Raw genomic sequence first — 25467 nt, 5'->3', positions numbered from 1 at the left:
TGTTCAGTTCATTAAAAGCTGTTGTGGCGGCAGCTACTGTAGTTCAATCTACAGTACATTGCGATAAAATAGATACAGTCGTAGCCCGTCCCTGCAGCGAACATTCCCATTAACCTTTTACCGTTATTAAGATTAGCATCTCTTGCACGGCCGCATCAGGTTGAGACAACTCATCACACGCCAAAAGTGCATCAGTAGGATAACGAACTCGATTTTTTGCAGCCACGACATCCAATCACTCCATCAAATCTACAATGCTAGAGCGAGGACCAAAATTCCCAAATAGGCCACAATAAACACCTGGGTATCGATACGGTCCACAGGAACGAGAATCACATAAATAAACAAGCTGCAGAGAGTATTGTCAAATACAACATCCATCTTACGTTCTCTCACTTGTCTACAGTATGCATTCAGGAGGGTTCAAATGTAAGCACCACATGTTGCTGGAGCAAATCAGTTTACAGAGTGATAAAACTAAGACAAGCTTTCAGGCTGGCTGCTCATAAGTGATGCTGCTATTGTTGTTCGAAACAGTAAATCATCAACAGGCAACTTACTCCACCTCTTCCAAGAAATCCTTGATCTCTGCTGGGCTTAGAACTCTGTATTGTGTATATGGAAACTGTTAGTTCTCAGCAAACCATTTGATTGTAGCAAGGAGTCTGTAATATCATCGAATAGCTTTAGATTTGCAACAATAACAAAAACAGAGTAAACACAAACATTTCCCCAACAGCCAGAGGGGCACAAGTTACAGAATCTTTGTATAGTCAGGGAGCAAATGAATGATGCAATAATTTAATCATTTGATGAGACAAGAGGAACATTAACCACATAAAAGTGGCAGTAAGATTGAGTCTGTAAAACTTACTTGAACTCACGGTCAGCTCGAATAATTCCAATTTCAATATTGTTGGAGGAAATTTGCCCCTCATATCTGCGAGTCCAAGATCCAGAACCAATTAGTAACTACATAGGATGTTTCTAAACTAAGCAAATACAAGTGGGATGTGATACCCTTCTTTCAGAGTCAAAATTGCAGTGTGGATGGCATCATCAAGCTCCATATCTTCTGTGTATCTACAATGAAACCATAAATATAACATGTGAAATCAAAGAGGGAAAGGATGATCCGTTATGGCATACGTGCTGCTTATTTTAATCAATGAAAGCCGTACTATGTTAGAACTCACAACAGTGCCTAGAGCAAGTGCACAACATTACTACATTGAGACTACCTCTTTTCAAGAAACGTCTTTGCATTGGACACATTTTTTCCCATGGCTGATGCTTTCCAGGAGAAGTATGATCCTGAGGGATCAACCTGAAGAAATAGCCAACAATGTCAGTTATCCTGAATTTATTATGAAGGTATACATCCTACAATATCATGGTGATTGTTAGCACAAAAGTACACATTTTCCGCTTTATAAGTACTACTTGTGAGGATCTCTTGTAAGTTATGACTAAATCATATGTGGGAACAATATATAAATTTGTGAGGTTGACATTCTGTGTCGAAGTAGGCATTAGAATGATTGGAGTAAAAATAAACAGGTTTCTATCTTGTAGATTCTTCAGTATACCTGATACAACTGTGGGCCATTGTCATCATACCCGGCAATCAACAACGATACTCCAAATGGTCTTACACCACTGAAACAAACAAAGATCACAAATAAAACTCATTACCATATACCTATCTCAGGCTCTCATGAATCACCTTAACACCAAACAATATTTTGACCAGATGGTGTACATCCCAGCAAACTCTATTAGTTTAACTTTTTGTTCAAGCCATCAAAACGACATCAAGTGCATCAATAAATGGAAATAGCTACTAAATGTCATATATATAGCGCATATTTTATGTATGATGCTGGTTGACTTGCTTGGCAACTAAATAATATTTAACCCTCAACCACTTCAAATCACCAATTAATTGAAAATCAATAACTGGAGAGCACACAGGGATACTATAAGATCTTTAAAAGTGATCGCAATACATTTAGGTAATGTGCAAATAAGGGATTAAAAACAGCTAAAACAATACAATGTTATGCCAAGTTTATACTTTTAATATAAAAATTTTATTTAAATACCGATTATATTATACAACCATGCAGATAGTCGCGTAAATATGAACAGCTTAATTAGTTACATACCCTGACTGTGTGAACTCCTGCATGACAGCAGCAGTCTCTCGTACAAGCTGTGTTACAGGTATGTGCTCCTGCATTTGACAATGAAACAATAATTAAAAACACATTTATCTACTTGACAGCAAGCTTGCAGAAGAGAACGTTTTTAAAATTACAAATTCATTTCAAATGATGTCTTTAACATATGAGAACTTTTTTTAACTATCCTTGAAAAGATACAAGGAGGTACCAAAATGAAAACATGAAGTTAGTACCTAAGGTACCCGATTTATCCTAGGTACCAAAAATCGATACCACCCCTACTTAGATACGATCATATTAAGGTACCTCTTCATACCTCTAATGACTGTAAGAAGTCTCTTATCAGATACAGAAATATTTTCCAGAAATCTAAACTAAACAAATTGACAAAAGGTATACCTTGTACAACCGATAATACTGCTGTGCCTGCTTTCGACTTTTTCTCACCAGAACACGAAAATCTGGACCCATCCCACTGAAAACAGTGCAAGAAAAGTGCATGAGTAAAACATAATAGAGAAAGACTTGGCAATTGAGAAGATGTACTAAAGGTCCATAACTTCAACAATCACATTAAACTTCAACACAATTGTAATGTATTCCAATTCCAAAATACTACTAGAATATAAAAATGAATACAAGATCAACCAAGACTGTGTACCTGTAGACAACTCCAATATTTGGTGTTAGTGCCTGAATCTTTTGCACCTGGAAAGTATTTCACACAGGTATCTGTTTAGCACTTGGGATAGAGGAAGGGCAAGAATGTGGCAAATAGAAAATTCAAAAACTTTGGTACACATACAGATGTTTCATCCACTAAAATAGAAGGCAATTTCTTCTCAGTGGCGATGACTACACCATTGGCAGCTGCAAACAAGACATATTCCAGAATTAAGAAGCACAAGTAAAATAAAATGGTTTTACTGCCTAACCAGTGAACATGTATACTACATAGAACACAACAATTCGACTGAGAAAAAGACCAGCATGGCGAATCATTACACTACAGCTACTGAACCTATCAATAATGACTTCATAAGGAATGTCAAATATCATGTTAATTAGGAAGTTCAAATAACAATCTTCATGAAGTTTGAAATAACTTTTAACTTCCACAGTCCATCTTTGGCTGGGAGGAACCATTAGCTGATTTCTGTGCAACTGTGTTAGTGAGTGCTCTTGAAGGGCAGGCCTGGTGCAGTGGTGAGAGCTGTCTCACTGAGTCACCAGGTCGTGGGTTCGAAGCAGCCTCTCCGCAGATTTTGCGGGGGGAAGGCTTGCCTCGGTTTTTCCCTTCCCCAAACCCCACTCATGTGGGAGCCTCCGGCACTGGGTCTGCCCCTTTTTGTGTTAGTCAGTGCTCTGGATATGAAGTGGGCAAACAAACTCGCAATTTCCAACAGTCCCCATTCAACATTGAAGCATCCAGACAACAATAGATCTGCATCAACTTCTACAGCATGACAAGCATTACAAACAAAGAAAATTTGGGCAGATCTAAGCATGCACATGGTGGAAAATTAGGGAAAGTTTGTCAAATGTATAAGCAGTTTAGCACCAATAGTCATCAAGGAATTTACAAACCCAACCTCAAATGACTTGATAATACACGTTAGATTAGAGAAAATTGGTATAATAATCTTTGATTAGTCAGTGTTTTTTTTTGTGTGTGCACCTCTCAACCTAAACTTTTGAATCATGCAATGTCCCAAGCAATCATCCATACAAATTGACTGCAAATGTGTGTAGGTATCTAGGAGACAAGAAAATCACAACTATATACACAGTTGAAATTACATCTAGGTATCCTCAATTAACACTGCGATGCTAACGAGAAAGGATGAAAGCCCTAGTCCAAGCTAAGACACAAACACACGAAAAAGGGTGAAAACCCTGATCAAAGTTAAGACACAAATACGCGAACACAAACCCAAAATAATACACTCCACCAAGAGGACCATAATTCTAAACCCTCGGCAATGCCCTAATGTTGTGCACGAGATAACACGTCATAATGCCATTTCAAATTGGTCACAAACTTCTCGCTACCTATAGCAACGGCAAAATACCAACATCAGAAATCAGAGGGGTGAGAGGGGATTGCTGCGCGAATCGAACCTTTGATCCCGAGCGAGGTCTGCCCGGATCCGACAGCCGTGAGCGCGTGCTCGATCTGCACAAGCTTTCCCGACGGGCTGCAGCGAAATCAACCGGAAAAAGGTCAAATCAAACCACCGTAACGACACAAAATCTCCCCCGATCTCGATGGAGGGGACAAGCAAGCGAGAGACGTAGGGAGGGGAGCACGAACCTGAAGGTGGTGAGGGAGAAGGAGTACTGGCTGTCACCCATGGCCGGAGCGCGCAGTCACCTCGTTGGCTCTTCCGGGCTGGAGTGTCGGCGATTCGTGGCAAGGTTTTGCTGCTAGCGAGGGAGCGAGGCGGCTGAGGAAAAGAAGGGGAAGAGGGAGGTGGAATCGCAGGAGGAAAAGGTGAGTGGAGTGTTTCGCAAGAAGAAACCTTTGGGCTGGAGTCCAAGTTGGATTTGGGCCGGTTATCTGAGTTGGTGACGAAAATAGAGTTTGCAGCTGGGCTGAGCTGGGCCCACCGCCTCCTCTTCTCCAATTCTATACTTCCACATTGCCCGGTTGGCCGGTTCCTTCCCCCGATCTCTTACCTTTTCCGACGGCCACTACCCACTGTCGCTGCAGCAGCTCCTCCCTGCTCTCCGGTGACTTTCCCCACGCCGGAGTCGAGCCCCCGGTGCCATAAGCCCAAGATTCGATTGGTACGCTCTATTTCTTCCCGCATAACACGTATCTTTCCGTCGATACGTATACGGTTGAGGTTGAGAGAAGATTTAGGTCTCGTTGGGATGCAGGTGCCTCAATCCACATGTGTTAGAGTGGAATGAAATGGAATTTAGTTAAATTCCACTCCAATTCACTAACACATGTGGACTGAGACGAATAAATGCGCATCCAAACAAAACCTTAAGGGCGTTGAGGAAAGTAGCGGCTCATGTCGTCGGGTCAGGGGAATTGAAGTTCCTGACCGGTTTCGTGTGAGCGATTTGTTGTAATCGGGATGGCATCCTAAGTCCTCCGCTGCCCGCCGGGCATGGTCGATCTGATGAGCGGGGCAGGCAAATACCCAGATCGGTGGCACCGGCGTTTAGAGTTGGAGAGGAGCTGGGGTAGATTGACTCGGTTCTTCATTGGTACACACCGTTGTGGATGCTTGATCTTGGCATGATTTAATATCTTTGTTTGAAGTGTGATTCATGTATTCCAGCAGATGATTTTGTACGATACAATTTTAGAAATTTGTCCATCCTGGACTGCAGTTAGAGGAACACATTTATCTTCACTAGAGTATGATGGTAGAAGAAAAAAATATTTATGATCAATAAACATTCTGTGTGTCTATGTACTCTGTAGTAAGGGGCCCAATTTTTTGTTGTGCCAGTCTTTTTTCCCATTTGATTTGATGAGAACTTGTTGCTGACTGCTGAGTGCCTAGTTTATGGCTTTTGTGTATTATTGCTAGATTTCTGAATCTAGCTCCATGATGTTTAATCATAGTTTGGTATTTTGTTGTCCGTGACAAGCTCGTTATAGTTCATTTCCACTATAGAGTTTCGCTGAATCTTTCTAACTTAGTCTTATATTTCTTATTTTCCAGCATTCAGTGACGCCTTTGCCTATATAATACTGTGGTCATAACTCTTTAGTAGAGAAAGGAGAAGATGCAGGTGAGTTTGCAATTGCTTCATTAGCACATTGATTGCATACCCGTGCTATATGCCAGTCATCCCATAAAATTTGAATGATCATGTTTCCTTATGCTACTTGATGCATCAGTCATGCCACTATGCAAGATCTTATAGCTAGCAATTTGCATTCATAGTGAGCAATGTGATCTTTTTCCCGTTACCACTAATTTATTGTGTATTGATTCAAGTATGTTGTAAGTATATAAAATTAACTAATGATGAATGAAATGAAACTGTTAATTACTTACAGTATGGTGTTATAGCCATTCAGGAAAATTCTATGTGCTACATCAAATCCTGCACCACGCCCATCGGATATTTTGTGCCACAAGGGTTCTTAACATGAAACCTAAATCTTTTTGGCAATATCTTTTTATCTCTAGGCATCTAGGGCAAGGCTTTTCAAGGAGTACAAGGAGGTACAACGAGAGAAGTCAGCTGACCCTGATATCCAATTAATATGTGATGATTCTAACATATTCAAGTGGACTGCTCTTATCAAGGTAACTTTTTATTGCAGTAACAAGATCAGCCGCTTACTATCGCCTCTTCTAATTATCTATATTTATTATGTGGTTAGGGCCCTTCTGAAACACCTTATGAAGGTGGTGTGTTTCAACTTGCATTTGCAATTCCAGAGCAGTATCCTCTGCTGCCTCCTCAAGTTCGATTTTTGACCAAAATTTTCCACCCAAACGTGCATTTCAAGGTTATACAAGACTGTGATGCCCTGTTTTATCAATTATTAAATGTGAATCTTCAAGATGAAGGGGAAATTTCTGTTTAGTTACATTTGTTTTCCTTTTTTTTTTCTGTTTTTAGACAGGTGAAATTTGTCTTGATATATTGAAGAATGCATGGAGCCCTGCATGGACCCTTCAGTCTGTTTCTAGAGCGATAATTGCTCTGATGGCCCATCCTGAACCAGACAGCCCACTTAACTGTGATTCAGGTACCTCTTTCTTCCTACTTATGATTTTTTATGTACCATGTTCATGTTCCACTCTATATCAAACTACACTACATGAAAAACTACGACATTCTACTACTTCTCTATCTTTCCGAATTAGACTGAAATGATACAATATTAATCTAAATGTTGTAAACTTCAACATATGGTACTTTAGGGCATATAAGAAATATTAAGCTATTGCTGTAATGGAGGCCTGAACATCTAGATGAGAATACATATCAAGTATCAGGACTCATGAGTGACATCACAGCAAGGGAACCATTCTTAACTCTAATATAAGGTGGTAGCCAAAAGAGAAAAAAATTCATTCTGAGTTGTCAAATGTTAGCAGAACTTCTATGCAATGGCACAGCTAGATTTTTAAGCAGTTGCATTACAACTTTGTAATACAACTAGCTGTTGTAACTTCTAGACCTAATTACTCTACACCATTACAATATGGCCCGACCAAAATAAGCGACGCTGGTCCTTCTCATTTTCCAATCAATTGATTTGTTTGTTACCTTTATGGATTATTGTGTGATTTTTTGGCCGTAAAGCAAAAGATGCCACCTTCATCTCACTGACTTTGTAAACTTATGTAGGTATTTTCTCTCTCTTAATATGATCCCATCAATGGACTCTTTGCTAGCATGAGTTAGGATCCTCTAAATGTGCAGTTATAAACCATATAACGTGGTTCTTCATTGTGAACCAAAACATGGACCAACTGAAAGCTTGAACATAATAACTAATGAACATGGACCGATCTATACTATTAGAACACGTGGTGGACAAGACATATAGCTTCTGCATCTTGCAAGATCCCTTTCTGATTAATGATGCACTGCCGATACAAACCTATCTGATATTCTGAATCTGTCTGTACTTTCTGGCTATCTTTTTGCTCAATGATGATAGGCAATCTCCTGCGGTCGGGTGATATTAGAGGCTATCAATCAATGGCCCGCATGTATACAAGGCTGGCGGCCATGCCAAAGAAAGGTTAGCTGTAGAACATGTGCCAAGCCAAGAGCATATGTCAGTCCATGCGTCGGTACATGTTGTCAGGTCTGCCTTGTGCTGTCTGAACTGTGGTTCTTGTTTCCTAAATCCTAACCATTCATATGCGTGTGTTTGTGTTCTGGGGTAGATGGGAGAAATCCTGGATTCTCGATGGTTTGTCTGTGATGTAATAAGTCCTGGAATTCAACAGTTGCTACTACTGATCTATTTTAGTATTCAGTTAAGTCAGTACCTGCCTTGGCTGCAACACTACGAAGGTCTCTTGTTTCATATGCTGTCAGCTACTGCGACATTCTTGGAGGACACATTCAAGAGGCAGCAGCACAATACGTTGTGATTGTGAGCATTGTGATCAGCACTATGACTTTTATTCCTGAACTTTTTTTTTCCCAATCGAATTACAATTGCATCTTTCGTAGAAGGCGAAAAGGAAAACCCCAGATCAGCCGGCTTTGCCGGACGAGTTGGGGCAGCTAGGTGAACGCCGTTGGGGGCATCTTGGTGCCGGCCAGGAAGTTGCTGAAGAGCGTCAGCGCCTGCCGCGGCGCGTGCAGAGGCACCTCGTGCCCGGCGCCGCGGATCGTGACGAACGTCAGGCCCTCGTACACGATCGTCCATCCACCAACCTGATTTTTGATTTTCGGCGGAGTAAGGCGTTAGCTCCATGCTCGAAAACCAGCTGCTGCTTCGTCGGGATAGTTAGTGTTACCTGCAGATGGTCGTACCACGGCGTCCACTCCTGGACGGTCTTGAGCCCGAGCTTGTTGAGGGTGAGCCTCGTCGCCGTCACAGGGATCCTCCCGTCGGTGTCGCCGCTGAAGACCCACACCCTGAGGCCGCCGGCGACGAGCTTGCGGATGATGGGCAGGGTGGAGAAGGCGGCGTCGTTCCAATTGCCGATCACATCGCTGCGCAAACAGCACGTTTCGGTTTTGGTGCTCCGAAACCTGAAGAATTTTTTTCAGAGTAACGAGACACGACGACGCACCTGCAGTGTGTCCAGTTGTAGCCGATCTTGGTCACGTTGGCGTGCAGCGCCGCCTGGACGTCGGGCCGGTTGAAGTAGACCTCCGCGTACTCCGCCGTGCAGGGGTCGTAGCCCGCCGGCTTCATGATCCATCCTCGCTGCAAAAAAAGGAGACGAGATCATCATCATGTTGCTCGCAAAAGAAATACGCCATGTACTATCCCTGAACAGAAATGCACAGTAGGCTTGGATGCTCAAACGCACGCACGTATTTGGAGAAGATCCTCGGGGCGGCGCCGTGGACGGCGACCTTCCGGTGGGAGGACGCCGACGCCGACGAGCCCGGGTCGGTGCAGACGGGGGTGTAGAGGCTGTACATGTCGATGAGGCGGTACACGGCGAAGTACTCCTGGAGCGCGGCGTCGCAGGCGTCGGTGACGTTCACCTTGCTGAAGTCGCACTTGGCCTTGACGTCGCCGTACACCCGATCGGAGATGACGGCGTGGTCCCAGGCATAGTCGATCATGCCCGTCTGGTCCGTCTCGTCGTCCATGAGCGCGTTCCCGACCATCAGGCCCTTGAAGTTGATGTAGCTCTCCTTGGGCCCCGCCCTGTTGCCGTCGAAGATCTTCTCCGACAGCTGCGGAACGTAGTGCCCCGCATAGCTCTCGCCGGCGATGTAGAAGTCGTGGGACTTGTACTGCGGGAACCTCTTGAACCAGTTGAGCAGGAATTTGTAAGCGTCGTCAGCTGCATTACCAGAAACATGACAGTCAGTGAGTAAGTTCAGATATGGTTGGAGACCGGAATCATCCAAAACCAAGGAATTGTTTGTCTTGGAAGGGATCATTACAGAGGTTGATCGTGATCTACCGTATTACATACCGGTGATCTTGTCACCAAGTTGCAGCAGGTCGGAGCTTGTGTTTGTGTAGGAGAACCCGACGCCCACCGGGGACTCGAGGAACATAAGGTTGGCCTCTGCGTGCAGTTGGTTTGTTTTTGTTTTTAGCAAACTGAAACCTTAGGTATCGACATATAGTACTAATAATATATATAATACTACAACTGTGTGCTGTCTTAATATATCAGTAGTACATTAATTACGTGCCTGTGTTCCAGGAGTAGTTGTTCCATCTGAGCTCCGGCTTCCCCTTCTGCACCAAGAAGGGCCCCAGCTCCTCCGCTTCCCCGTACCCAATCGACGAGCACCCAGGTCCTGCAACGACGACGACGATGACACTTTTCAGTCCCAAAAAAAGAAAAAGAACAATCCTGGCCAAGAAGCATTATTAGATACTACAAGTATAATCTCTGAATTAAAATGAAAGCAGGTATCCAAATTCGAGCCGAAGAAAACCCAAACACGTCCTGCTACTAGCTCATGATTACGAGAAGAGCAGATGAGTGGGAACGGAGGCCGGCCGCGACAGCCGACAGGGACATGAACACCCCAAGGTTCGCGTTGCGACACGACGCGAGTTGTCGCTCAATCATAGCCTAGGCCGCCCGTGGACCGGTCAGTGGAGACCGGAGAGTGGAAGCAGAGCAGCGCAGCAGCGACGGTCAGAAGGAAGAATCGTTGTCGCAGTTTCAACGAGATGGAAACCTACAGCTACAGGCAGAGGCAGAGGCAGAGGCTACAGCGGTTATGGACCAACCGCCGGTAAGATGAGATCCATCCTTGGCATGCAATCGTTCGCTGATCGACGCGCTAGCTTCTGCCGCTCCATCCCGTCCGTGACTTGTCACGGGATCGATCGGCTGATGAACGGCGACTGCAATGATGAGTACGGCTGCGCAGTAGTGGAGTGCACACTGCACAGTGCCATGCTGTGGTGGGCCGGAGGCTAGCACGCGGTCAATGCATGCAAGCCGGCCGTTTTGCCACCACCGGCGCGGCGCAGCCACTCGCTACTACGCTTCTTGCACTGGGAGGTGGGACGAGCGCTGCGCAGCTGCTAGCGCACCACCTACCATTTGTTCACATCTTTTCTTCTCCGGCCTGGTCCCCGGCCCGTCGTCGTCTGGCCGGATGGATCGCTAGCTAGCTGGTGGCGCACGTACTGACGACGTACGTACATACGTTTCGTGCCATGCCAACCTGCTCCCTCTTGCCGTTTTGCGCGCATGCGACCTGCACGGCGGGCGCGCGCGCGCGGCCATGATGGTGTGGGTTCATGCTCATGGGCCGGTATACGTACGTACATCGTGCAGTACTGTCCGACTGTCCGTGGTTGCATACAAACGCAAAGGGACGAGCAACTTTCTAGGTAGGTATATCCTTCCCCAGCAGAGTGCAAAGATGATGGATTTATGCATGGATGGATGCTTTGCTTCTGCACATAGCACGCTCTTTAAACATTCTTGGCAGGAATCGCTTTGTGCGGTTGTGTCATTCTCTGATAGATCGAGTTTGCCTTTATGCATGCAATGCATAGAGCTATCCACCTCGCAGCTCGGTGCGCCCGGCCGAGGTCCGAGGCCGACCGGCGCGCAGTGGCCACGGCGCGTGCGCTAGCTGAAAGAGAGGTTGGCCACGGGCAGAGAGCGAGAGCCAGAGTAGTCCAGAGACCGACCCCATTCGCCAAAGAATATTGCCTCTTCAGTCTTCACTAATGCGTGCGTTGGAAAAGAGAGAGATGGATCGGATACGTGCCTGACCAGCGACTGACAAATCACAATTCACAAATGGGATCGTGTGGCGGTGGGCGACAGTACATCATCGGCGTCTAATGATCATATTATACTTATATTCGAGAGGAAATCATTCATGAGGCGATCAACAACAGCTAAGATTCAGGCCTTTTGTATAGTGTGGATGGAACAGGTGGATGCTCGGATTTGGTAGCCTACTAGCCTAGCTAGGCAAATAGCTCGATCTTTTTCCCCGTCCAGAAAACTGGAAAGAAAATTGTCGTCGAATGCCCTAAACTAATAAGTACAGTACTTCATATATTCCCTGGAGCTTCATAGGATAATCAACAGCTAAGTCATGCATGTGGGACAGCGTTTTTCTATAGTGCGGATGCCCGGATTTGGTCTATATATATCATCAGTTCATCACAAAACTGGAAATAAAACCGTCACATGTGTCCTAACCGCCTACCTGCAGGAACTGATTGGACTGGGGAGGTACGAGCAGTATTGTTCTGTCATAACTACCTGATGTACTAGCACTGCACCTGATTGGATGGCTCCACAAAAGCCGAAACGACAATGGCCAGTCTGACCGATCGGTAGCAGGTAACCCGCAACGGTTAGACCTAGATATTATCTTTTAAGCCACCCTCTTTAATAGTACTATTTTTTAGCACATAATTTTTAGTATAGATGAACCCATTGCACTCTCATGTAACCTTAAAAATGTATACAAAAGCTTAGTTCTTGATCAATGGCGTCCCAGCAGAGGACAAATCGCCAACTCTGGCCAAACCCTATTGGCTGCACAGGAGAAGAGCGAGCTAGCGCTTACCTCCTAGCTGGTCTCGCACGGATTTCGAGAAAGAACTCTCTCTCAGCTATGCTAATTCCCGTACCTGCTCTCACCACTATTCTGTTGTTTATTACTTCCAGCTCTCAACTGCGCTAGCAATTTGGTGACCCCCGTTTGGGATGTTTTTTTTCTCTCTTCTAATGAGAAAAATACTTAGAGCTAGCTTAAAAGTCAATCGTTGGAGCTGCCCTTATGACTTCATGGTCTGAATGTCTTAATTATACTGTTCCCTACATCCACAAAAGAATACAACTATATGTTGCGTGTAGGTCATGCAAACTAGTTTAATTTTGATCGAGTTTATACTGAATAATATTAATATCTAAATTTATTAGGACAATATATTTCATAGTCAATTTAATGATACTTATTTTGTATCATAAATGTTAGTATATTTTTATAATAAGGTAAAACTTCAATTCATTTGATTTATCGAAAAACGAGAATCGTATTCTTTTATGGACGGAGAGAGTACTTCACTTACAAGAGAGGCACGGAGTATTAACTTAGAACAAACTATCTTAACATCCTTATTTTTGAACCATGATTTGAAATCAGGGTCTTATCAGTTAGTAGCTAGAGACTACAGGATATATCTAGCAGGAGGACATTTCCAACTTGCAAGTAATATAACATATATAGCTCAATCATCCTCCCTAGCTAGACGGTTCACGTTTCCAACTAACTTACTAACATATTACCCCAGGGGTCCGACGAACAGCTCAGCCGGTGCAACCAAAACACTGCTAGACCTCTCTGACTGTCTGACGCTTTGCTTGGGATGTTGGCAACGCCTCTGCAGAGATCCCCACGAGGACAGGCTACGTGAATTAGGCCACAAGGTTTCCTCACTCATAGCTCAGAAGAAACATACAGCGACACCCTTCGTTCGGGGAGCGTGTGTTGACTACTGAACTTGCAGCGTGCTAGCTGATCATGCCATATATTGCCATGCAAGCAAAGGCAGCATACTCGCCCTTGCAGTCAGAGTCAGCAAATGGAGCTTCAGCATCACTGTGGGTAGCACTGTAGTAGCTACAGCCGTAGTGCGTAGCGCCTATATCCTTCTCCTTCTCGAAAGGTGCACTCTTTGTGGAGTGGGTACCATCAGTACCACTAGTAATGGACCAGAAATACAGAATGTGTTGCATATATGTATGCATCTACCAATCATTCTCTTCCATCGATCTCTTCTGACCAGCGACTCCGGCTGATGACGCACTGATCGAGCACGCGCAAGAGGGACATTGGTGAGGCTGACAGCTGGGCCCTATGTCGTTTTCTGCTTGACCATACTACATACATAGCGTTGGTCAATTTCGGATTGGGAAGGAGATGGGCATCGCAGTCGCAGTGGAAATTTTATCCCCTTCCGTTCTAATATTCCTTTTTTATATAGAGAGATGCATGATGCTTAATTAATGTAATTAGATTAGGAGGCTTCAACTATCAACTTGATAGAATGTCTAGAGTGCAGAAGTATCATCGTAGGAACTTTGCGTAAATTTCATATGAAGAACTTTGACTCCTGCATATGTATTTTTTCCTTCTTCTTTTTTTTTTTTTAAAAATCCCACGTTCCGAGAACTGAAATCAGCTACGTTTTTTTTTTCGAATAAAATGTGCCACGTTTAAGGTTAACAGAATGGTGTGCAAGTGCAATAGGGTAGTACAAAACGGTGTGCAACTAAATGGCAAATAGAGAAGTCCTGTGGGAAACAGTGACTAGCAACTCAGAAGGTGTTTAGATTAGACTGTCTCCAACAGCCCCAACCTAAATGCGAGACACATTTGATAGATTGGGTTGCGCACAGCAGAATGGCTAGGCACCCAAAACTTCCCTTTTCCAACGGAGGACGCAAAAGAGAAACCAGAACGCCACCCACCAAGCCCCGCCGTGGACCCGCCTCGCCGCGCCGGCGACTCCCCGCTACGGTCCTGCCTCGCCGCGCCGCGCGTTCCGTGCGCCTCGTCGTCGGTCCCAGCGTCCAGCGCCGACGCGAGCCTGTGGACGACCTCGTCGAAGGCGCCTACCTCACTGGCGGCCCGCTCGTTCGCTCCGCCGTCGCCGCGACATTCAGCGGCCAGATCCGTGCAGGGGGGAGTGGCGGCGGGCGTTGGAGGGCTCGGCCGGGGACTCCGCGAGGCTGGAGACGGAGGAGGAAGGGAGCGGTTCCGCAGTGGTAGATCCGCCGGTCCTGTCGCTGGAGATGGACTCCTCCGTTGAGATGGTGAGCTCCGATCCGCGATCTCCCCGCTCGATCTGTCCCAGATGCGGGTGTTTATTAATTGCACTGTCTGTTTCATTCTTCTGCCGACGCAGCAGGGGAGCGGGGCACTGGATCCGGACGAGGGCCCGCCGGCCTCCGACAAGGCCAAGGCCTTCACCGAGTGCCACACCTCCGAGCTCGAGCACTTTCCTCTTCTTTTCCCTCCCACGAAACGGTTGTGCTGGCGCGGCAGAGAATTGGGTCGAGGAGAGAGACAGAGGTATATTTAGGTTCCCACTCGACTCCGACGCAAATTGGATATTTGGTTTAGGTACTCCATTGGACCGTTGTTTTTTCACCTAAAGCAACATGAACGACGTATATTTAGGCTGTTGGAGACGGTCTTACAACATCAACTTCCAACAGGAAACGTCCAATTAATGGTGAACGTGATTATTTGATGTGATAGCATAGCTAGCTCCTCTCTTCCCCTCCTGTCGGTTGGGACTAATATTGTACTGCGACTAGTGACTAGTCTACTCCAGCTGAGTAGTATCTTACCGAAACATGCATCATCACCTAGCTAACTGCTACTGTAGCTAAGCTCCCGGTACCAAGGCTACCAGCACGTCCGCTTATGCTAAAATTTAGCTTATACGGGTGCTTATGCTGAAATGTTGTGAGAGAAAAACAATATTCCATGATTGAAAAGTAGTGCTGAATAAACTCGACGTCCTGCATCGCTCCCTCTCAGCTCTCAGCGACTTATCTAACCACTCCGCTTCTTAGTCAATATCTCGACTTCGAAGGTGTAGAGTGAACGTCTCAACTAATTGTCTCTTATCAGAGCCATCGTCACCTTATCTGTATCTCTCGGTCGATTCCTAACCGCTCTCTCTGCAGAATTCGGCATCAGGGCATCAGGCACATACATGCATGTTGCAGACATGAGCCATGGCCGCCAAGCACAAGAAACATGCAGCAGTAGAAGCTTCTATCCAAGACAATCATGGAGCTAGCAGAAGCGCAGCAACGACAAGCAGCGCGAGGGAATTAATGGCGAGTCAAGTACGAGCAGACAGCGGAGTAAATGGTGCAGGTAGGTGTAGGACGACGTACGCTGCCGCAGAGCAGGGAGAGGATCGGAGAGCTAGCAAAGCGAGCATACGTACCGCCGTTGAGCCAGAGCACCAGCGGCTTCTTGTCGGGCGACGCGGTGGCCTCGAAGAACCAGTAGAAGAGCGCGCGGCCGTGCGTCTCGTTCACGGTCACGTACCCGGCGTACTGCGCGAACCCCACGGGCGGCTGCCCCGGGAGCCCCGCCACGCGGTCGGCCGCCTGCTGCGCCGCGGCCACGGCATCCACCGGCTGCGCCGCGGCGGCCGCCGCGACGACGACGGAGCAGAGCGAGAGGGCAAGCGCGAGCAAGGAGAAGGCAGGCCCCATCGTGAGCTAGGATGCGTGGTGCGCCGCTGCCGCTACTCAGCTCCTCGCTGCTGGTGCGTCGTCACATCTCCCCCGGGTGGCTATATATAACACAGGCCCCGCTGACCGGGGGAGGGCCGCGGCCGAGGCCTCCATAAAAACCTCCGATCCGGCTGCGGCCGACGGCCGTGATTGCGTCAGTAACTCAACACAACTATGGGCCAGCCATGCATCTATGCTATGTGGTGTTACTGTGGTCAGACCAGTTACCGGTTTGACATAGGGCGCTCCCAACATATGGTTTTATCACGCATTAAGTAGAGGGGCAATTAAGCAAAAAAAAAAAAAAATGATGTACCCTTTCAAAAAGAAAGATGAGTAATAGTTTCTTACATAAGAAACCTGAGTCAAGCTATTCAAATTTGACCAAATTCGTAGAAAAGAGCATCAATACTTTTGTCATCAAATTAGTATAACTAGATAAATCATGAAATATTTTTTATAACATACTTATTGATGCGTAGATATTGTTATCTTTTTATATAAAGTTAGTCAAACCTATTGTAGTTTGACTTAGGGTGATTCTAGCCGTTCATTTATCTTGGGACAAAAGAGTATCGCATTAGTAATCGTTCAAGATCAATAAAATTTTCTTCGTCAAACAAGAAATGCTCAAGACGACCACAATGACCTTGGGGACGACCATAGCTGAGTTAGAGCTGCATGAAAAGGAAAAACTACTCCCTCTGTGCCACAAATACTGCATTTCTAGTACCATGCACAAAATCAATGATAGATGAGAATTTACAAAAGTGCCCTTGTAGAGTACTCCCTTAATCCACGCATGCAGGTATGGCAGATTTTTTATTTTTTATTTTTGACTAGTGGTGCGATTTGTATAGAGAGTCCGAAACTCCCAGAGGCTAGAGAGATTTATGTGTGAACGGTTGTTTCTTTTTCAGCCGTATGATGTTTTTTAAATAATTGGGACCCACCTAATGTAATAGTGATAGTACCTATATGTATATTTTTTGTGTGATCAAATTCAAACTCTACAATTATGGTCTTTTTGGACACGAGGAGTACTCTCTCTACCTCCCCCTCCCTCTCCTCATCTTCTTGGGCCATGAGAAATCGATTAATGTTTTTCTTGTCACTAGTGAACACTGTTCCCTCCTTCGTATTAGATTTCAACATACAACCTGTTTGTTTTGGCTTATTCGCTCGTATCTGGCTTATAATCCACGGCTTGAACATTGTTTTTCTCTCACACCAAACCAGCCAGCAGTACTTTCAGCCATGGCTTATAAGCCAATTCAGCCGAAACGAACAGGCTGATAGTTAGTCGGCGATGTCATACGCTGTTGAGGCTGGATTTACGCGAGGAAGGTTCAAAATTATAGCTTATTAGAGAGAGATAGAGTGAATGATCTTAATTGTAATTAAATGTTTGTGACCGTGGTGCTCAAAGGTAGCTAGGCCTTTTAGTTAGAGCTAGGGTTTATGGTTTCAAATTATAGGATTATGGTGAAGTTTGTGTTTGCTAGAGCACGAAGGCTAGAGAAATGCATGGCCAAGGAGAAGGAGGTTACTAGTCTGTGAGATAACTAGGCGGCAGGTGGCGCTACTTGTCGTGGCGATGGAGGAGACCCCTTACAAGTTTGGAAGGGTCAGCAGGGGAGGCGGCTAGGCCTAGACATGAGAGGATGGGAGGAGTAGGATGACCCTATCTGCGGTTGAAGGCAACACTAGCCAAATAGAGACTGATGGTGGGGTAGGGTGGGTGGAGAAAGACGAAGAGAGTGAGAGTGGACAGAGGGTGATGAGGCAAGGAAGAGGAAGCAAACTTGGCATTTAGTTCGGAGGGGCGAGGGGGGGGGGGGGGGGGGGGGTGTTTCGGGATAATGTTATCTAGAGAGACCTCTCTGGTTATATGTGTTGTTGTTTTGATATTATACTTTGCATGATATAAGATATAGTATATCTAAGTCATTGAATCATTTCTTGTGTATAGTATGTATACCTATCTTATTATATTTATTTATATAAAATTAAGTGTAGTATTGTTCTTATTAGTGTAAACATGTACAAAGAGCTAATATTCTGAGATCTTTAGTAAGCTACTAGGCCTAAAATATACCACTATGAGTGCAAATTATATAAAATGGAAAAAGCATTATATTAATGTTTTTTGCGAGACCCAATTACAGATGCAGACGCTCGCATACACGAGCACACCCTCACCCCTATGAACGCGTGCATGCACACCCTACCCCTATGAGCACCTTCGAAGAACTGAGTTGGGGCGACAAATCTTGAGATTGACGAAGTCACCACAGGCGTCTTGCTGTTGTGTCAAGTCAGGGACTTGAACTCGGGTGGGCAGGTTCCACCACAAGGAACCCAACCAGCTGAGTTACGCTCAGTTCGCTTATCTTAATGTCTATTCATGAGGAATGTTAAACAACTATCGGTTGTTTTAGCTCCATGTATCAACCGAATCTGTGGCTGTCGGATGATCAGCGGAGCCTGGCTGTTTGGTGTCGGATCTCGTCTCTGGCTAGCCGCGCCGCCGCCCCCAGTCCGCCACCAGCCCTTCGCCGCCGACAATTCTCCCCAGTCTGCTGCCAGCCTCGAAGCTCGCGGCCCCGACCATGGCGGGCACGGCGTGGGGCACGTGGAGCTGGCAGCCGGTGACGTGCAGGGCCGGCGACGAGGAGGGCGCGACGGGTACGGCTCACGGGTAAGGGAAGGGATATAAGGTTGGAGGGTGGGTCCCACCATAATTTGTGAACAATTTGTAATTTGTTCTGAAATTTATGAACACTTTGTGAATAATTTGACATATATTCTCTGATATCTGCAATGCATAGAAATAATTTTTAAGTTTTTCTAAACAATTTGGCATATATTTTCTGAGATATGCAATCTATAGAAATAACAGTTGTGTTATCTCGAAATTGCATCACTCTGTCCAATAAATTAAATTAAAGAAATCATTGTAAAATATAATAATTAATAGGACAGTGTAAATATAGTTAGAAGATAGTATAAGTGCATGGTAGAATTCAGTTGTCAGGAGGGGCCAAAAACAACTAAATGTCACATTCTTATTCATACCAGTGCACTACACTAACTCCGTTATTCTATATTATATAGAGCTGCCCATGTTTAGAACTTCAGATGCATTACACTAATCCGTAATATAGAGCTGCCCCTAGTTTAGACCTGTGACGTAGCCGGCACATTATGAGCACCTTTTTTCCCCCACACTAAGTAACTTCGATCCTGTTTTACAGAGTACCATAATTGCGTTCAGATTCAGAGATATCCCAATGCCAGGATAGCTTGTTTTACAGAGCAACATAATGACATTCGCAAGCTCTTTTAGCAACTTGACGAATGACGACGAGGTAGCTTCAGGAGCATAAAAGGGAATAAGTTTACAACCTGGGAGAAGGTTTTGCGTTTGGAATTAGCAATGATGCTGACGAGTAAGTCTGAAGAACGGCGTCTATGGAAAGACATGTTCCCATTCAAGAACAGTTGATTTGGGGCGGTTGGAGCTGGACCCAGCACTGCCGGATAACTTGTCGGGCGTTCGCCCCTGTTACTGGTTAGCCTGATCGATCTGGGCGTTCAGCAACTGCATTCGTCTGTTTTTTTCGTTTGGGTGCTCTCTGCTCTCCAGCTCGCATATAAACTGAGACTGGATACTGGAGGATTTTTTTTAATCATTTTTTAAATAATATTTTAATACTAATCCAAAAAAATTACAAATCTGACCCTTTTGTCGCACCAGCGCTCCTGGCGTGACTGTACCACGCTGTCGTGCCACATGCGATGGCACGATAAGCCGAGCCACCGTGGCAATCATGTTTGACCGATGCTGGCGTGTCGTACCGTGGGCCCCACCCTGTCGCGTAGCTACTCAGGCGCGACAGAGCTGCCGCGCCAGGTGGGCTGATGTGACAGGCCCATATAAAGGCCGCGGCCCAACTCGTTTTTCCTCCCTCTCATCTATCTCCCTTGCTACTGGGCGACCTCAAGGTGACATGATGCAGTAGTGTTCTCTCTCTTCTCTTCCTCCCATCCTCTATTTGTATTTGATGAAGTTTGCATTTGCATTTCAGGTTTGATCGGTCCCGTGCATGAGGTTTGACTCCCTCACCTCTGTTGTTATTTTTTTGTTTAGTTAAGGTTTTTATACTGCTCTGGTTTTTTGTTTAATGAAAGTTTCTTTGGCTAATCATGTTTAATATATTATGGTTCATTATGTACTTGTTGAACTTGTATGATTTTTCTGATTAGTTTTGGTTGGCACTGCATTATGGTTTGACGGCACTGGTTTCGACAGCGGTATTGGTTGAAGTGTTGTTAGTAAACCTTCTTAGAAGTGTGTGATTTCAAGTATTTTGTGTTGATTAGATGTATAGATGAGTTGGACTATGTATGTATAGACATCATTTATATTTAATAAGTTTGTTTTATGGTTTGGCTTCATGGGCTTACATGATTATAGAGATGATTGAGATAGAAATTGTTGTTGAACTGTGTAATAGTATTAGTTCATATCTTTGCTTTGTTGAACTATTTTGTAATAGGTTCAATGGTGGTTCCAAATGACAACCAATTCGTGCACCATCCGAAGGATCATGGTGCTATCGGTCCTTTCCTACCAGCAGAGCCAATACCATTGTGTTACCGTGGGTTACTGGTATTTGTGAAGCAATCAAGGCATCCCGCGTTAGTTGGGCGTGCATTCTACTGTTGCCAACTTAAGCGACGTCTCCCGACACTTGATGTCTACCTAGAGGGATGCAACTTCTATCAGTGGATCGATGGTGATGAATTATTCGAGCCGTTGATTATGTTGTTTCCTTATGACCCCCTGAAAGAGTGTTCCATATGCAGAATATGACCGTTGGGTTCCGCTGCCATTGAATCCTCCGGAAATGACAAAGGTGGAGAAGGTTGACGCTGCTTTGCGTCATCTAGCCAATCCTCCTAGATGACATTGTGGAGTGTCGGTGCAATTAACTACTCCCAGCCAACGTGGAACATTCACTGTCTTCTATCGTTGTGGATTGCCAGATTATGTAAGTTCTCATGAAAGCAATCTATCTCTAAGCTTGTATGCATTTTGCACATACAATGTTACACTTGGAACATTTGTTTTTTGCAGAGAGGCTTTCCATCTTGTGACTTTGAGGAGTACAACTATGGACCCAAATCGCACTATCTGAAAGAGTATGAATTTGTGGAGTTTCAAGCAGGCATTAAGCCATGGCCATGCACAAAGATGCCGGACCGTAAGTGCAAGTGTGGCATCAAGGCTCGCGAAGGAGTTGCTCCGTCTGAGTTAGGATACAGATACTACTGTGGTAATGCTTATGGAGGGCCGTCTGAGTTATGGGTGAGTTGACTGAACTGGTGAAGTTACTACATGAACATAGGCCACCGGTTTGTTTACTCATTGCTTTGTGTTTGCTTAGGTGGGGAGGACATGCAATTGGGAGGACTTCACTGGTCGTGAAGAGTTAGTGGAGAGGCTGAAGATACATTAGCCACTCAAAAAAGAGAGCAAGCGTTGGATGCGGGAGGAGAAGCAGATGGAGGTGAGGATGAGGTATGGGGGTCAAGATGCCATCATGGAAGACCCGTAACAGGATTTTAGAGGACTTTCCTCGAGTGACCGGTCGACAGCTGAGTTTTTACAATAACGAGGCTGAGTTGATGAGCTTCTGGCGACAAAACAAGGAGGCCTACAACTTTAAGGAGGCCGAGGATAAGAGGGAGATAGCCTTTTTCCAAAGGCATTTGTGTCGCTTATGTGAGTAATTGATTTCAAAATATGTTTTGACTTGTGCATCTTCTTACATAGGCATAGGGGTATTACCTTGGCAAATTCTTCAAGGTATGAATTCTTGATCCCTCCTGCACGTCTAAGGTAAACTCTGGCCTCATTAGAAAGGTGAGCTAGCAGATTTACCTAGAGTACATTCATAATCATCATTGCCACATGCTTTCCAAGTGAAACTACGTCAAGGCATAGTTCAAATAAAATGCTTACCATGTAGTTCTCAAGTGGCACTCTCTCTGGCTGTACGCTCGTCCTTGTCGTGACATCATAGGGGTCGTCGTCGTCGCTCCCTTCTTCATCTATTGGAATGCTAGACAGCGGTGGATGCACACTCATTCTTGTGGACCTGTGAAGCCATGCCAGGTACGCACAGTAGTCGTTGGTCACACAGTGAGCCCCATTATGCGGTTCCACCCTCTCTCTAGCTTTCCACTCTTGCACGTACTTTTGATGCTTCAGAAGCTAGTCGTTGCCGCTGAACCTTTTCCTCCTTGAAATCCTACAAGGATGACACATGTTACATTTTGAGGCCTTGTACGATGCATGCAATGGTGAGTCATGATACATGCAAAGTCCAGCTTACTCATGCAACTGGCGGGTTGTCGACTCATGCTGTAGAGGGAAATTTTGATTCCTACCAAACTGCTTCATCACTCTTTGGGGCAAGTGGTGCTCGACCACATAGTAGAAGATCATCGCTACATTGGATCACCACAACACCTTAGCCTCAACATATGGGGCCATGTTCAACTCCCGTACGTCTTGCCTGTCATATGGATCCCATTCAACCTGTAACTTGTGTTATTAGTACATGGTCGTGTTGATACTTTATGAAAAAAATGATTGGAAGCCTCGGTGGTACAACGAACCTGATTAAAGAGTTAAAACATCCAAATCATTGGAGTATTGAATGTAACGCCGTTGCGGCTGACCCTGAACCGACTTAATTCCCATCCAAAGGTAGCATACGGGGGGGACGATAGTCAACATGTGTCCAAGCCTAAAAAACAAAACAATTGTAAGCATTTCACATAGTGCACACAGTAAATGAAACACATATAGCAATTAAATGCAAGGTACTTACCATAACTCTACCTCTATGCACCCGTCCGATAGGAATGCGCTCCCAAATCCAAATCTGAAGCAAGTATGTGCAACCACCTATGTTGGAATTGGGGTTGGCCCTCCTACATCCCTCACATAGCTGCCGATACAACCAAGCAAGAGTGGTAGACTCCCAACTATATTGGACGATGTTTTCCCATGGCTCACGTAGCTGGGGTAGGACCATCCATGAGATGGTGTTCCTAGAAGCGTCTAGAAATAGGAACTGTGCCACCATGTGCCATAGCCAGACATGAGCATGCCTCTCAACGATGTCGTCTGGTGCATGGGGAGGGCACCTGTTGAAGTGTTGTCGCAACCAGGCTGAGCTGACACCCGACGTCTTCTTCTCCTTCTTCCCTTCTTCAGGGTCGGGTGGCCAGTGCCCGATAAACTGCTCCACCATATCCTTCCAATTCAATGGCTCTACCATGCCTGTCACTACCAGACCGTCCAAGCGAAGGCCCAAAATATAGCCAATGTCTTGCATGAGCACAAACATTTCTCTAGAGGGTAGGTGGAAGCTATGGGTCTCCGGACGTTACCTGTCGATGAAGGCGGTGAGGAAGGGACCATCCATGTCTGGGAGGTCAGCACTGATAGCTCTAGCTAAGCCTAGAAAACTGGCTCCTGCTCTTGAGAGGTACGGGGCATAGCGCTCGTCACACTCGAGCGGTTGGTGAGTTTAGGGACGCAGCGAGGCCAAGGCCTAGAAAAAAACAATGTTAGAATCGATAGCGAGGTTAAAGACATTATACATGAAAAGGAAATATTGTGTGCAAATCACTTATATCACCATTGTCGACCATCAAGTGCGCTCGGTGGTCCTTGTCATAGTAGGTCTCAAGAAGGGGGAACTGCAGGTGTGCCATGCTGCAATTGTGAAAACGATGAGACAATGTTAGAATATGGAAAAAGTAAATAAAACTTGCTAGATGGTACAAAAACAACGAACAAATGCATGGAATATATAAGCACCACCCATTTTAATTTATGTATGTACCTTTCTAACCTTTGAACCACTATGACTCCCGTTTTGTGTTTCTAATTTCTTTGACTTCTTACGCTTCTTATGTGTGGCAGTGATATGACCGATTTTGTGACATTTGGAGCAACGGACCTGTCCCGGTGCCTGATCAAAGTCGCCAAAACCATACATATCTTCACCATACCCGTTTGATGCATCCATAACTCCTCGGAGCCACTTTTTATTTCTTCTACCCTTCTTTGTCTTCAAAAGGTCTGGATCGGGAACATAATCCAACCCGTAGTACTCGGACCATTGTGTCGGATTTAGGTAAGGCTCGAAGCTCGACTCCCACACTTTGAGAGTGTTTGACATAAGGTAAAAAGGCGACATGAACTTTTCACCTTCATGGTCTAGACCCTTGGATCTGTAAGCTATAATGACATACGAGCAAGGGACATGGAGGAGTTGTGGAATGTTACAAGAGCATTCTGCTTTCTCAAGGTCCACCCTATAATTACTACCACCGTACTTCTCGACCCTTGGGTTCGTTCCTTCGGCTGACCTAATATTGTACACTAACCTCGATGGCCCAAACGCCTCCCCCACTTGGTTGGAAGCTATCGTCTCTGAGAGATCCAAGTGTTTCATACTAGCTCTACCCTATTTCTCTTTGGACGCCTTTGCTATGTTCCATCAATTGACAAAGTATTCATTGCACTTCCTAAACGAGTACTCCACAATACCTGACATGGGGACTACATGCATACCCTTGAACACCTTGTTAAACGATTATGAACAATTGGTAGTCATCATGCCATACTAAAGACCTTCAGCATCGAATGCAAGAGCCCACTTGTCCCTTTGAGGCATCTGATCCTGAAGCCAACTCTTTGCCCTAGCATTGAGGACCTTCTATAACTATGCAAGCATCTCATTGAACTTTTCCTTGGTTTGACACCCACATAGTGACTTCAACTTCTGCACTACCACCTTTTCTTCTACCTTCTCCATATGTTGGTTGCAAAGTGCCTCATGCACCACCGATGCTCAAGAGGAGGGCATCCATATACATGCTCTTTCACAGCTACCATATGTTTCGAGATGAACATAGCACATTCTGTCTCACAAGCTTCATGAACCAACACCAACTGTCGTCGTTCTCACCCTCAGCCAAAGCGAATGCTAAAGGGACAAGTTGATTGTTTGGGTCCACTCCAACGACAATCATTAATACACCCCTGTACTTGCCTATTAGGAATGTACCATCAACAAGTACTAAGGGATGACAATGCTTGAATGCCTCCATGGACTGAGCAAAACACCAAAAAACTCTCTATAGAACATGCTTTGGAACGCCATCCACGTCCATGACAATGCAGCCCACATAAGGATGCCACCTAAGGCCTAGATTGTAGTGTTTTATGACACTTAGAATCCTAGAAACTTGGTTGTATGCCTCTTTCCAATCGCCCATAGCTATGGCAGAACCAC

General features: G+C 45.3%; 3 protein-coding genes across 3 annotated transcripts; 1 reads left to right on the top strand and 2 right to left on the bottom strand.

Annotated features, from left to right (window-relative positions):
• Positions 1–295: 295 nt before the first annotated feature.
• Positions 296–4679, bottom strand: LOC136467383 (proteasome subunit alpha type-2-like). The gene is made up of 11 exons (XM_066466065.1): positions 4501–4679; positions 4308–4384; positions 2992–3056; positions 2848–2894; positions 2586–2661; positions 2169–2236; positions 1590–1659; positions 1242–1327; positions 1021–1083; positions 875–940; positions 296–605 (listed from the first exon to the last, which is right to left on the bottom strand). Exons 1-11 carry the CDS (start codon positions 4539–4541, stop codon positions 557–559), a joined length of 708 nt encoding a protein of 235 aa, XP_066322162.1. The 5' UTR covers positions 4542–4679; the 3' UTR covers positions 296–556.
• A 160-nt stretch (positions 4680–4839) lies between these two features.
• LOC136467384 (protein PEROXIN-4-like) lies at positions 4840–8190 on the top strand. Its single transcript, XM_066466066.1, has 6 exons — positions 4840–4976; positions 5873–5942; positions 6347–6466; positions 6544–6672; positions 6786–6915; positions 7837–8190. The coding sequence occupies exons 2-6, from the start codon at positions 5937–5939 to the stop codon at positions 7923–7925; spliced, it is 474 nt and encodes a 157-aa protein (XP_066322163.1). The 5' UTR covers positions 4840–4976; positions 5873–5936; the 3' UTR covers positions 7926–8190.
• A 105-nt stretch (positions 8191–8295) lies between these two features.
• LOC136467382 (serine carboxypeptidase-like 34) lies at positions 8296–16236 on the bottom strand. Its single transcript, XM_066466064.1, has 7 exons — positions 15787–16236; positions 10020–10127; positions 9794–9889; positions 9177–9658; positions 8930–9066; positions 8651–8849; positions 8296–8567 (listed from the first exon to the last, which is right to left on the bottom strand). Exons 1-7 carry the CDS (start codon positions 16058–16060, stop codon positions 8415–8417), a joined length of 1449 nt encoding a protein of 482 aa, XP_066322161.1. The 5' UTR covers positions 16061–16236; the 3' UTR covers positions 8296–8414.
• Between the last annotated feature and the right edge of the window lie 9231 nt (positions 16237–25467).

This window comes from Miscanthus floridulus, chromosome 7 (assembly GCF_019320115.1).
Source record: "Miscanthus floridulus cultivar M001 chromosome 7, ASM1932011v1, whole genome shotgun sequence".
NCBI lineage: Eukaryota > Viridiplantae > Streptophyta > Magnoliopsida > Poales > Poaceae > Miscanthus > Miscanthus floridulus.
Note: the sequence above shows the minus strand (reverse complement) of the source record. Positions and strands in the feature narration are given on the sequence as shown.

Bases quoted from the DNA above. Each gene is read 5' to 3' on its own strand.
- LOC136467382 (XM_066466064.1), bottom strand. From the start codon at position 16,060: ATGGGGCCTGCCTTCTCCTTGCTCGCGCTTGCCCTCTCGCTCTGCTCC. The intron at 10,128-15,786 runs GTACGTATGCTC...TCGTCGTTGCAG, and splicing joins GGTGCTCTGGCTCAACGGCG to GACCTGGGTGCTCGTCGATT. The intron at 8,568-8,650 runs GTAACACTAACT...ATCAAAAATCAG, and splicing joins CGTGGTACGACCATCTGCAG to GTTGGTGGATGGACGATCGT.
- LOC136467383 (XM_066466065.1), bottom strand. From the start codon at position 4,541: ATGGGTGACAGCCAGTACTCCTTCTCCCTCACCACCTTCAG. The intron at 2,237-2,585 runs GTATACCTTTTG...TGTCAAATGCAG, and splicing joins AGTATTATCGGTTGTACAAG to GAGCACATACCTGTAACACA. The intron at 606-874 runs GTAAGTTTTACA...TACACAATACAG, and splicing joins CGAGCTGACCGTGAGTTCAA to AGTTCTAAGCCCAGCAGAGA.
- LOC136467384 (XM_066466066.1), top strand. The intron at 6,673-6,785 runs GTTATACAAGAC...TTCTGTTTTTAG, and splicing joins ACCCAAACGTGCATTTCAAG to ACAGGTGAAATTTGTCTTGA. The intron at 6,916-7,836 runs GTACCTCTTTCT...CAATGATGATAG, and splicing joins CCCACTTAACTGTGATTCAG to GCAATCTCCTGCGGTCGGGT.